Source organism: Engystomops pustulosus, chromosome 1 (genome assembly GCF_040894005.1).
Source record: "Engystomops pustulosus chromosome 1, aEngPut4.maternal, whole genome shotgun sequence".
In the NCBI taxonomy this organism is placed as follows: domain Eukaryota; kingdom Metazoa; phylum Chordata; class Amphibia; order Anura; family Leptodactylidae; genus Engystomops; species Engystomops pustulosus.
In genome coordinates, this window is record NC_092411.1 from 89,823,437 (window position 1) to 89,837,728 (window position 14,292).

The 14,292-nt window shown below is 36.7% G+C and overlaps 1 protein-coding gene across 1 annotated transcript; it reads right to left on the bottom strand.

The window, feature by feature from the left end:
- Positions 1-205: 205 nt before the first annotated feature.
- On the bottom strand, positions 206-13,135 carry CRYBB2 (crystallin beta B2). The gene is made up of 6 exons (XM_072147097.1): positions 13,000-13,135; positions 11,108-11,182; positions 7,741-7,859; positions 5,075-5,207; positions 2,299-2,441; positions 206-514 (listed from the first exon to the last, which is right to left on the bottom strand). Exons 2-6 carry the CDS (start codon positions 11,159-11,161, stop codon positions 346-348), a joined length of 618 nt encoding a protein of 205 aa, XP_072003198.1. The 5' UTR covers positions 11,162-11,182; positions 13,000-13,135; the 3' UTR covers positions 206-345.
- Between the last annotated feature and the right edge of the window lie 1,157 nt (positions 13,136-14,292).

Sequence of the window (14,292 nt, forward strand, 5' to 3'; positions counted from 1 at the left end):
TTATTTTTTTTATTTTTAAACTTCAGTCCGGCCCTCCAACGGTCTGAGAGGGACAGTGATCGGCCCCCTATGTAAAAAGTTTGGGGACCCCTGCCTTAAATACTAAGAACTGTGAAACTGTTTTCCATTGTAAACCAGTAGATTAGGCGGTTCCCCCAGAACATTATGGTCACACACATACAGTACACAATCATGGAGTCAGCAGGAGTTTGGAACTCAAGCTTTTATTAAATTGCTTCAGCAGGTTTAGTCACACAGTGGCAGGTGGGATAACCATACCATGGGAAAAACAGCAGCAGATCACGTAAAAGCCTTTCTTTTCAGTGGCACGAGTTGGTGTTTCTTTTAACTGCTAGGGTGGAAGGCTCCCCTTTGGTGCCACTGCATATCACGGATGCGCCTCACAGACTGGATCTGGGGGTGTTGAGCGCCAAAATCTGAGCTGTCCTTATAGTCCCCCTTCTCAAACAGGTACTGGTAACCTCTGTACCCTGGATATTGATAGCCAACCCACCTGTAAAGAAATGTTTTGTGTATTAGAAAGTATATACTGAGAATATGTGAATCAGGCATATTCATGATAATTTAGATATGTCTATGTAACATCCCTCAGTTGAAAAGCCCTTGCACTTCTTAGTCCTTAATCCAAGGACTACAGTTCTACAGTTCACAATTTTATTGCACTTTTGCGGGCTATTATACTCTTTTATGCCCCCTGAGGAAGCGGAGGTGACACGAAACGCGTGTTGGGGTTATTAACCATGACGGGGACCAAGGAGTTTCTCATGGGTATGTGCAATAATATGATTGCTGTGATAGGATGATTATTTAAAAGTTATGGACACTAGTCCTTTTGCACTATACTTACCTTTATAGTAAGAACTTAGTTTCAGCAAATGTTTACTCAGGAGTTTACATGCACTATACACTTATAATATTGGGAATTTACTCCTGTATGTGTCCCTGGTCTGATGGCAATACATTCATTTGGTGCTCTATTCTATACGTCTTTATGCATTGTTTGTGATATGTGGCCTTTTTAAATGTGATCAATTAAATAAAATTGATTTGTTGGACCATTATACTCTCAGTGTTTTTGGGTTTTGTATTATACTCTTTACTGCCAGGACTGCTGTGGGTTAGCTGATATAAATCCATCAGATAACCTGTGGTTATTTACAGTGGTGATTATGTGGCTCTTATTCTTTCTGATAAAATTATTTTCTCTGTTATTTCTGCTAAGAGAGTGAGTCTGTCCACCCATGCCCTATAAATCAACAGCATTCTACAACTATAGACTGCAGTTCAACACTGATTCCAAGTCACAGGTTAGTCTGCAACCTCTGCAGTTACAGATTATATTCTGCTTTCCTTATTAAAGCTCCATGCACATGTCAGTGTGATCAAACAGGAGCCGTGAGCCGCAAGCTAAATGGAGAGGGGTGATCACTCCTCACCCCTACACATCCGTAGGGAGCTCTTGGACCTGCGCTATCTTTAGTGGCGGAGCCGCATGGCTGGAACATGGCGCTTTGTTTGTGCATAATGCACGTCTATGGCATCCGTGAGCTAGCTGCCATTGTTGTGGTTAGCTCACAGCCACTATATATGGATGTGTGAACAGAGCCTAAGTTGATACCACATTTAAGAGCATGGATGAGGCATAGGAGGAGCAGGATATGCATTTATTCTACTGCTTAAATTGGTCAGATGATTTTTCTTTCCTTGTGGTGAAACACTTTTACTATTATTTTGACACAGTTGTTTTGTACTGTGTAATACATCTTTATTGTCATAATGTATCATAATGTAAATGGTGAGACATTTGGGTGGGGTCTATCATGAAATTTCTATATCTTAATGCCACATTCACCCCTTTCCACTTGTAGGATGTGTTCCCCCCTTCCACCCCTTTGTAAAATATAGTCAGATAAATCCTCTGGTACACACTCTCCGATATTGCAAGTTTTCAACTCGCAAATTATAAGAACCATCTAAGAGTTCACTGTATAAGAGTTGAAATTACATTCAGAGTATTTTATCCCAAGTATTACTTCAGAACACATTGCATACAAGGATGTTCTGTTTGATCTCTTACTGTACCCGATGCTAAAGACTTATCTGTGATATTCAGATGTTCCCTAGAGGCCGAATCCATGACATATGTTGCACGACTGGATTTAAACAGCTGTGAGGAGACTGCACATTTCCCTTCTGCTCTAATTTTTGTTCAGAAAAAGAAAGCCCAATATTATTTTTATAGAGAGTTTCACACAAGGCTGACTATGGCTAACTTACGTTCCACTTTGTACTCTCACAGAGGACACTTTTTCCTGGTAGCCATGAGCATGAAAGCTTGGGACATCATCATCAATAATCTCAATCTTTTTTCCGGTGAAGTTTGGGTTTTCATATAGCACAATTTTGTGTTCCTGGCTGTCCTGGAAATTAAAAATTTATCGGTGTAAGCCAGGGTTTGCATTAAAAGAAATCTTACATCAAAATCAGGCGTGATAAACCAGGGACACTTATTCACAGATCCACGCAGTGTGACTGTGGTAATCTTCTAATATTTTATGAAAAAATACAAGAAAGAAGTCAGTGTGTACAGGCACGAAAATATATACATCAAATTTTATGAAATAATACAAAAAAGACGATGACATAAATCAAATGTGTTAAAACCAATTAAAACATGCCATAAGCATATCACAGAATATCCAATGGACCAATGAGGGTGACAAAGGTCCATAAACCCTCACAAGTGGTAAAGGCAAATAACTGTCCTACACACACTTAAATATCACAGTGGGCGTGTAGATAAAGTACAATAGGCAATGGTATGTCCCCTGTGAATATAAACTGTAGATATATCAAACAAATACTGATGTCTGCACTTCACCAGGGCAATACCAAGTCAGAGGATACAGAAAAATAAGGTACACAATGTCTAATGCCAGTGATACACATGCCTGCTGACCCTGAACCTGAGTTGGAAAGAGAAGTAAATCAGTAACCAGGTGTACTGGGGGAGGACAGTGTCCCACACACGTGATGGAAGGCACCCCACACCTTACGTCGCAGCCATGCGACTTCCTCAGGGGTAAATGAAAAAGTGGTCCTGCGGTAAGGTAGTAACTGATAGTATTATAAATAACTATATATAACTATAATGCTATGATCTTGGGTTCTTGCAAAGTGTTTGGCTATAGAGAAATGACTGGCATCCGGACTGCACGTGGTTGTGTGTGACTTTCCTATCACAAGAAAAAATTCCTGTTGCTTTTGATAGGTCAAATAAAATAACCTTCTTGAGATTGTGATACTTATCACAAGGCATCACAATCTTAAGAAGCTTACTTTATGTGACCTATCAAAAACAACAAGGACTCCCCTATCAGTTATGGATTAGCCCAATTACCAATTTGGGATGCAGCATTTATGCACAGTATTTTACAAGTCCCCACTGGGTACCACATCACTGGTTAGTTATCATGGTCGGGCACCTTACAGCTCCAGCCAATGTAAAAAAGGAGGACTAAAGGCCAAATAAAAAGTGATTATACAGTCTTTTTCTTACTGAATCATGCAATACAAGCTATACATGTGTTCACACGTAACTAACCTCCAGTTTAAATACAATTTCAATCACAATTCAATGCAGTATCACAACATGATAAAAACATAATTGAAAAGGTGCAATTTGCAGTATGCCTTCTTCTCCATCCTCTAATGAGTGTACATTAATACACATTAATAGAATAGTTAGAATATTCTTTTGTGATTACTTATCATAAAATCATGTTTCTCTGAGAAAAGCTCCTAAACTTGTGACACACGTTTCTCATCATGTCTACCCCTGAGGACAAGTGTGGAAAGACACAGCCCTGACAGTACATTGTTTTATAAAGAACAGAAAACTCCTTTAATTTCACTCCTCTATGTAAGTAGTTTTCCATTAACACAATGGTTATTTCAGCTTAGATCATAACAAGCATCACTGGCATGACTAGATAATTGTTTTTTCTATTGTTGAGAAAACAAAGATATATTAAGGACAGGCAATGGAAGCATTGTCACTGTCCTGAGTCTATAATAAACTACCATATAAACCTAAAATCATTAGAGATAGACTTCTTTGGTAAAGTAACAACGCAATACACAAATACAATGACTGAAAAAATTGGAATTGCGGAACATAAAAAATACATTTTTAATTGCCACAGGATTGCAAAGATTTTAGCACAGGATGCAGAGTATTTTAAAAGAAATCTAGACCATTATAAATACCTAAAGGGTTATTCTCATCTGATCATTCAAATTTAATCTATTTGCCATATACAGTGCATACAATTCTTCAATTGGATGTTATTGAAAAAAAAGGTAACTGTGTCAAGATAATTTCCCATGTATGTAGCTGTGTTGTCCTTTAAAACAAGATAGCTTTCCTTGGACATGACTACCCCTTCACCCTGGTAGGGATGGTCGTATCCAAGGACAGCTGCATTATTGAGCTCTGCCTGACCACCTGGATCTGGACATTTCATATACAAAAACTATTTGTTTCTTTGTGCAATTATTCTAGCAGTTGTGCTCATATCTAAGAGCAACAATCTTGTTAGTAAGGGACAACATAGCTACATTTATGCAAAATTATCTTCACACGTGTACATTTTTTTACAAAATCCAATTGAAGAAATGTGTATATATGTCAATGTCCAGATGAGAATACCCCTTGAAATAGCACTAAATGGTAGTAAAATAATTGGGGGACTTGACCTCCTCTGTAAGATACGCTAAATTTATGAAGAGGTATACTTGTTGACATCTCTGTGTTCCAGAAACCAAAATCTCAAGTCAGCAAAGCATTGGCATTAAATGATTTTTTATGAAAAGCCATAGACTGCTGTCATGTCATTTACACTGATCCATACAACAGAGCTGAGGGTCTACAGTAATATTCTGCCCTCCTCTAATGCTACATGCAATATTATTGGCCACAATTTTTTTCCACCAGAATCCTTAGAATGTAATATAGATTATATAGATCATCAATAAAGTATTGTTTCCATACCACTTTGATTGGTCTCAGGGAAGAGATGCTGTCACTTCTTCGGCTATTTGTCCAGGAGTCCCACCGGGGGTATTCTCCCTTCTCGAATACAAATTGTTCTCCCTTGCAGTTTTGTTGTTCATATCCTACCCAGCTATAAAATATAAAAGAAAATTATATGTTGTATCTGTATGAATTCTCTTAAGTTTCATATTAATAAAGGAGTTTTTCTCAAAATGTTGTATGACATGAAAAAGTGTTTTAGGATACGTTTTAGGATAACAACTGTAGCCAATGCCTTTAAGAGAAAAGAATAACAAGGAGTCCTGGAAATGGTGATCTTGCCCCACAGAGTCCTGATCTCAACTTCATTGGGGCAATTTACTTACCCGGCCCGTTCCGATCCAGCGGAGCGTTCTCTGCTGTGGATTCGGGTCCGGACGGGATTTATTAAGGTAGTTCCTCCGACGTCCACCAGGTGGCGCTGCTGCGCTGAAGAGAATCGGAACGCACTGGGGTAAGTGCAATTTTCGTGACACATTTTTTAAAAAAAATGTGACGGTTTTTCCAAATCCGACGGGTTTTCGTTCGGCCACGCCCCCGATTTCCGTTGCGTGCATGCAAGCGCCGATGCGCCACAATCCGATCGCGTGCGCCAAAATCCCGGGGCAATTCAGGGGAAATTGGCGCAAATCGGAAATATTTGGGTAACACGTCGGGAAAACGCGAATCGGGCCCTTAGTAAATTACCCCCATTGTGTCTGTATGGGATTACAGATTTGATCATCTTCATACCCAAAGAAGATCTATAATTGGTGCTACAAGATGTTTGGACATTGCCCGCTGAGTTCCCTGCTGGTGCTGTAAGTGTACCTAAAAATATGATGGTGACACTAAAGATTGATTTAATTCTTATTTCAAGTTTGTTCATTTACCGCATTTTTTTAACAAAATATCTATTAAAACTTTGTTTTTGAAAGTATTCTCACTTCATCATTTTTCAGACCTGTCTAAAGCTGAATACAATTTGAATGAATATATGACAAATCTGTAAATGTATAACATTGGAAGCTTCTTCTTCTCCTACATAAAAAAATGTAACATCCGATTCATTTTCCATAAATGTGTATGTGAAGTTTGCAATTATGATATCATATGTAGCTATATCAATTCATTTTCTTTTAAATGCCTCAAAATGATAGGTGGGCCGTTTTACCATAAGTAAAGGAACACTCCAGATAAAACTAGCATACTGTTATCCCTGATTCATTGCTAAAATGAATGTGCCTGACTTCAAGTTATCAGAGTCATATTCTGCCACATATTAGCAATATATAAGTTATGCAGTACAGTGTCCCTTTAACATGTTTAGAACACACATAAATAGTTTAGCTTTTTTGGTTTAGTTGGACCTTTTCTGTTATTACTATTGCTACTATTTGTGAAGCAGATTTCTAAATCTCAAACTCTGATAATAACTGTTGTGTGCTATAAATATTGTAAAGTCCATAGCTGCAATTAGTATCAAGAACTAACTCTATGGATGAGGTCACAAATGCTTGCTGCTTATATACTGCTTATAAGTAATCTTCAGTAAGCTGATAACATAAAGGGATTTCTCTCTGGATGATAATCATGAACACACAACTGACCTAATTTAGTGTGATGCACACATATGGTAGCTGTGCACCTGGATGGCCTGAGGGTCCAAATCATTTTATTAGTCCAGAGCCTAGATGCTCTATGTATCATATTTATGGATATTAAACCAATGATGTCTGTTTAACTATTCCTTTACATACATTATGTTCCATATGTTTCATTAATTTTTCACACTGCGTTTTTAAAAAATATTTTTTAACATCATTTTTGGAAACCTATTGTTCTAAAATGGTGCATATAATGAAATTATTTCAACCCATACACTTACATACATTTAAACTAGATTAAAATTTGCTGGACTGCTCCTTGATGCTAATATTAGCATTATAGTAACAAGCAGACTGCTCTGCACTGCTGCAGCGGAGAAAGGTAAGTAAGGGTTTCATAGATTGTAAGCTCTTGCGAGCAGGGCCCTCATTCCTACTGTTCCATCAGACCATATTATTACTATGTAATGTCTTATTTGGTTAGTATATGTACCTCATGATCTGCACAGCTCTGCAGATGGTGCAATATGAATGAAGATTTATTATTATTATAAGTTCTTTAGATAATCATTAGATTATTATTATGAGTTCTATAGATTCCCCCTATCCCACTTGTTGTCTAAGGGTGCATTCACACTGGTGTCTGGTGGAATGTATATGTGGTGGCAAATATACGTCCCTATAGACGCCAATGTCGGCCCGACGGCGGTACGGTGCCACACATGTGTGGCACCAATCCGCGCCGTACACTGGGAAAAGATAGAGTATCCTCTATCTATCCCTGTGTCTGCGGCTGTGCGCCGCTGCTTTTTTATGGAGGGGGGAAGGTGACCTCCTCCTCTCCAGGGCACGGTAGCATACCACGGTGTTAATGTACCCTAAGACTGTATATTACAATTAACAACCTATCCTTGTGCAGTAAATATAATAATATCATAAAATAATAACATAATAATAATAACAATAAACATATTTTGCTATTGTTGCTGCATATTCACAATAAGATTTACGGCTCACTGAATACATTTAGATACATACGGTCCAGAATGCACGAGGATTGAGCCAACTTTCTCCATGCCAGCCTCTTTCAGGTTGGTACAGGGCCCGCTGAGTTCATGGCAGCGGCCTTGGAAGTTTTCTTGCTCAAAGATAACAATCTGTGAATCAAAAGTCAGAGCTTAAAAGAGGTACATAAACCTAAAGTCTGACAACCAAAGCAACACCTATCCTTTAAAAAACATTGCGCCTGCAGAAAAAAAGATCCTGTAATCGTCTTGAAACGTACATCATGTTTTAAAGTGCATCATTTGTTGCAAAATATTCTGGCATCCTGCAATAAGTGTGATCAGTGATAACGATTGGATGAATTGCTTTATCTATAATGTTACAGTGGTAACAGTAGCTCATCTCTGAAGGCAGCACACTAATTTCACGGCAGTGCACTAAATTTTAAATTTCAGACCTTTTACGCAACACCACATGCAGACCCCTTGAATTAGAGGTCTGGGTGTGCATAATTACAAAGTGGCGGAGCCATGAGGCGCTAAGGCACATGTCACCTGAGCGCCTCAGGCTAATTTACATATTTTAATTAACTTCTATTTTTTAACACCAGAGGATCAGGGGAAGTCCCATCATCCCCTAGAGGTAACCTTATTAGGACAATTAACCACCGATAATCTGGTGGTAGATGTCCTTTAAATACCAGCAGTAAATAAAGGTTCATTTCAAAAGAACAGTATGAAGCCTCTGCAATGCTAAATGCTGTCCTATTATGCAGATCTGATGTATGACGTATGTCACAAGATCATGCACAAAATAATCTCTTATATTGAATATTGCATATTACATTGTATATTTACAAGGCAAGGCCAGTTTTGTGTTTCCCTTGTAACCCATCAAATATTAAAATTTCATAATTATTTCTTGACTTTTTTTTATCAGCAAACAACGTTAACATTGGAAGATGTATGAAGTTAAATCTATGTGGGGGAGGCATTCTGAAAAAACACACTAAACTGTGCCTGCGCAAAGCAAGATCACTACATAGTATTATTAGTTAGTAACACTTTCATGTTCTGTTAACACGAAACAGTTCATAAATAAAAATGTTGTCATTGATTATGGTCACAATCAATGGTAGGAGTAAAAAGCCGCATCCTGGCCACTCTATTTAGTTGCACCGTTAATGTTTGTTGTCCTTTACTATGACATCCATGCCGATAAACATGTGATTCCTTTGCAATAATTACATACGTATAGATACATTTATATTAGAGATCTTAGAGTTTTATTAATTACATTTTTTTTTGTTTATAGAATTACCAGTCAAATAACTATAAAGGTGAAAATATTATACTTTTTATTAGTGTCATTGTCATTTTTTTCCATTAAAAATTTTAATAGGTATTAAAATTAAATAAAATTAAGTAAATTATGTTATAAATAGGTATGACGGTCACCTTTCCCCAGATACAGCTACAGATGCTGTGCATGTGCTTGTGCAAACAGTCAGATCCTATTCCCTGAAACTTCTTCCTTTTCCTTCTCCATGCTGTTTGCCAGTGACAGACTGGAGTGGACACACTTCAAAAGCCTATATCTTCTCAACCTAATCCTCCCTTTAATATCAAACTAGCATTGTGTTTTTAGGTGGCAAAGAACCAGAGGTATCCAAAGAACAATAGATATCCACTGTTAAAGATACAGTCGTGAGAGGGAGCTATAAATAAACGACTTTAGCAGTGGATATCTCCAAATCTGTAAGTAAGAGGTAAGTATAAATTGTGCATTAATTTTACAACTCCATAAAAAACGCACAATTTATACTTACCTCTTACAGCTTACAGATTTGGAGATATCCACTGTTAAAGTAGTTGTCAATAATGTTTTTTTTTTTAATATATAGCTCCCTCTCACGACTGTAACTTTAACAGTGAATATCTATTGTTCTTTGGATATCTTACCTCTTACTTCATAACATAGTTAAAAAAAATGTTATCATCCCAGACAACCGCTTTAAATTAATACTTATTTTTTGTTTCAATGTCCATCTTAGTATACTCTTAGTAAAGAGTTTACCTAATAAACCACTTGAATTACTTTTGGGGTGACAAGTAATTTTAGGCACCCCCTCAAAGATGTGTTTAAGAACATATAAGTCAAGAGGGGAAAATGCAAAAGTGAAATTGTTGTCTATTTCATGTACTGTTCACTGCAATCTTAATAGGTAATATGGAGTAATAAACATTTACTGTATTAGGATCTAACCCCTTCATGACTGCCATACAGCTATATACATCCTATTTGTACATGCCCTTGCAGAATGGACGTTTATAAACGTCATGACAGTAGCCAACTTCAAACGGCTATACCTCCTGAACCCTGGCACCTAGAAACACAATCTAGGTCATATTAAACAGGATGGTGTATGGATGCTTCAAAGAAGTGGAGATATCCACTCTTTAAGTTGCAGTAAAAAATGTTGATTTCTAAATACAGCTATTTCCAAGATTTCAGACTGTAAGTTTAACAGTGGATTACTGTTTGAAACATTCAAACACAATCTTGACATTAAATTACAGGTGTGATTCTACTGTTTAATATGACACCATATGATTTCTGTTTCTAGGTTTAGTGGTTCAGGAAAGTGTGTCCCCTCTAGCCTATCAGCCCAAGGCAGAATGTAGAAGAAGCTGCAGGAAAGACTTAGCTTACAGTTTGCAGAAGCACATGCACCTTCTACATTTGCAGTTGAACTTGGAGAAAGGCTGATGGAATGATGCTGTTCATATTTATAAAATATTTTGGTAGAAGTTTATTCAGTTTTACCACGTAATAAAAAAACTTTCACATTATTAGCTAATTTTCTAAATAAAAAAATATGTACCATATATACTCGAGTATAAGCCTAGTTTTTCAGCACAAAAAAATCTGCTAAATACCCAGCTTATATATATAAAATCTGCTAAATACTCGGCTTATATATATAGGTTTTACCAGGTTTTTGTGGTAAAATTAGGGGCCTCGGCTTATACTTGGGTCAGCTTATACTCGAGTATTTACGGTAATTAATAAAACATATTAAAATCATTTTAAGTTAAAGTCCCACATATCATGAAAAAAAACCAAAATAAATATTGCTATGATATGCTAAGTTTTTTCAAAAATATCATCATTTAAAGAGCTAACAGAAGTTCAGAAATTCACCTGAACATTAAGGCATTAATGACCCTTGGTTACGAAGGGGTTAAAGTGAATCTTTCACCATTAAAATCCAGTATGCATGTAACATACTAGGATGCTACAGCATTGTTCTTTCTCAGATATTTACTAATAAAATTATAACATGGTTATTTATTTTAATTCCAAGTATGCATGAAAGGCCAGAAATACTTGCACACACCTTTGAGCTAGGTTGCTGTTGTTTGGTGGCTGGAGTATGATGGTCAGATGCCATTGTTACGCTGGTGTTTTATTCCTGAAAGACATAGACAATGTGAGGAGACGATTTTCGATTTAAAATTATTATTATTTAAAATTATTTGGAAGCATAAACATTTTACATACAACTTTAAAAAAAACAACCGTAAGCGCGGCTTTAGTCATTGTGCAGTGGATTACTCATGGTGTTAATAAGCAGGTAGCCTGAACTTCTCTGAGCTATGAATTTCATTTTGAAAACCTATATAATTGGATAATGTTTTGTAAAATACATGCTCTAATTTGAAAAAAGAAATCTCTCTGTAGAAGGAGGTCAGATAGCATAGCCACAAGAACCCAGAAACATAAAAATCTCAATGACACGTCTCCATGACACATGCTGTTATTTCTCATTAGATGGGATCCATATGAATTACTTGTTAATTAAATGTTATTGATTTTAAATAACACATGGGAGAACCTTTTGTGTAAAGCACATGTCCATAATAGCATTCAACAGGATAGTCAACTATGGGATGCTGGCGTCATCATATGTTATAACGGATACAATTGGGAAAATGTATCAATCTGTTTACAACAGAAATCTGTCATGATTACACCAAATAAACTGTCCTTGTACCATATTTTTATAGGATATTAAAGAGTTTTCGACCCTTTTATGATAAGTGCAATGAAGGAGCATTGCCTTGGTGAAAGGGCATAGTCTAGTTTGCACAAAAATCTGGCACATGAGACTAAACATGAGACTAAACTGCACCAGAGGTAAAATTCAGTAACAGACTCTACTAGCGGTATGAATCCGACTAACTTCCACACAATGCAAATTGTAAAGACATTGGGTGTAATTTTTTTCTTTATTTTACTTCTGTTTTTTCTGTCTTTTTTTAGACATTTTTTGGAGCATTGCAATTTTTACACCTTTTTGGGGACAGTTTGATGTCAGTTTCTTTTTTTGTCAGTGAGGAACATTTATCATCTATTCCAGATGTGCTCATTGCAACAAATTTGCAACATTTTTTGTCTCAAAAAACTCCAGACAAAACCCTACTTAGAAAATGGAAAGAAGAGACTTAAGACATTTGTGTGACATTTTTGAGACATTTGTAACAAATATCTCAAAAAGAAGATCTGAAAAAAAAAACCGATTTAACACAAGGGAAAAGTAAGATTGATAAATTACCAAAGGACAATAGAGAATAGAGAAAAAAAATCGCTATAGACAATCCCTCCCAGTTCAGTGTTATGTACATGCTGCAGTACTGGATGCTGACTTTTACTACCTACAGTCATTCTTGATAGTAAGCTGATAGTAAGCTTTTAATGTACTAAAGTAACGGTATGATTTTCAGGTCATCTGCCAACAGAAAGCCAAGGCACATTAGTCCCTAATGCTTGTAAGAAAATAAAATGCTACTTTATGTTATATGCTGGTAGAAAATCATATATATATATATAAGTAATGCTTTGTAAAAAGCAATTGAATAGAGAGAGGTGTCCAAATTTGGCTCCAACTAGTGGTCAATTAGATATATGCAGCTCATTAGGACATTGTGTACTAATATATGAATATATCAGAGGCAGCTGTAGCAAAATTATGACCCAGCTGCTGTTATGTATTAATAAGAGTATTACTGAAAAATCAACATCTTCCTAAAAATTATTATTATTTTTTTAACATTAGTCATAATGAGAGTCGCAACACAATAAGCCACTGTGTAAACCTTATCTCAATCAATACAATCCTTTCACCACTAGTTTGATAGAGTTTTTATTCACATTTTGGGGACAATAAATCCAGAAATGTTGTTTGTTTGATCCCAAATTAGAAATATCCAAGAATGAATGAGATCTTACCCGTATGCCAGTACCCGCTTGTTCCAGTAAAGGGCCTACAGCTCCTGGTTACATTTATAGTGAACAGGGACAGGAGAATAGTGCCAAGACTATTTACAGAATAGTTCCAGTGTGATGCAAAGCGATAATACTGGATTACAGCACCGATGAAAACCCAGCTCTGCTGATCCACAGGCCCCATTGTTTTAAGAAGCAGAGTTGGAGAATTATTTCATTAGCTTTCACATTCGGCTGGCCCGGTATTGTTTGCCGTGTTGGTAGGGAGATTTGAACTTTGCATGCATCAGCCCTCTGAATGCCAAGACCTGGAACATCTCATTCCATCAATTATCCCTGCTATCTAGTCCTGCTTCAGGGGTTTTAGAGCCAATGATTCTACCCTGTATAGCATCCTATACCTAGTACCGGTCAGGAAGTAGGAGCACTGTCATTCATAGACTTAAAAATATATATTAAGTGCAAAACGTGTTCCTCACAAAAATGGAACGGCAGAAAACAATACTGATGTAATTAACTTGTTCTTCGGACCCCAATCTCTATAATCCCCTCTTGTGCTAGAAGCATAGCATTTTATAGACATACAAAAAAAGCTTACATGATAATTTTTAATATAAGAAGTTGCTTTTATCAGTTAGTTAAATAATAATAATAATCTTTATTTATATAGCACCATCAAATTCCGTATGGAACAATGGGAGTGAGGGCCCTGCTCACAAGAGCTAACAGTCTATGAGGATGAGGGTGTTGACGCAAGAGGGAAAATGTAGTAAAGAAAAGAGAAAATGAATCCTCTTATTGTAAGGTCTTATCTATGTATAGCACAAGTGTTTGAAAGCCATGAAAGAATCCTACCAGGAGATAACGATAAGTACCTAAAAATTACAGTGTAACATTTGCACCTATTCTGTATTTTAGAGCTGCTCCTAGTTCTTATATAAACAACTATTCAAAACACTTACCAAATACTGACGTGTGAATAAGGCATAAGGCCTTATATAAATTACCTGATAGCATACTAACATTCCTGAAACATCAGAGAGACCCAGGGGAAAGGAGAGACATTCTGGAGCCCTGGAAGAGTGAGCAAGATTACAGAGTGCTCAGATATTTTATATGTGATTGACACATTTCATGTGCCAGTCACATCTCACACCTCACCAGACCCCATGCCCCTATTCCTCACCCTGTTTCCCACAACCTATTCTTTTACTGCTTTGGCAATGCTAATTTGCATTTGGTCCTGCCAATAAAGCTTCTTTGAATTGAATTGATAGTAAAACCACATTGAATACA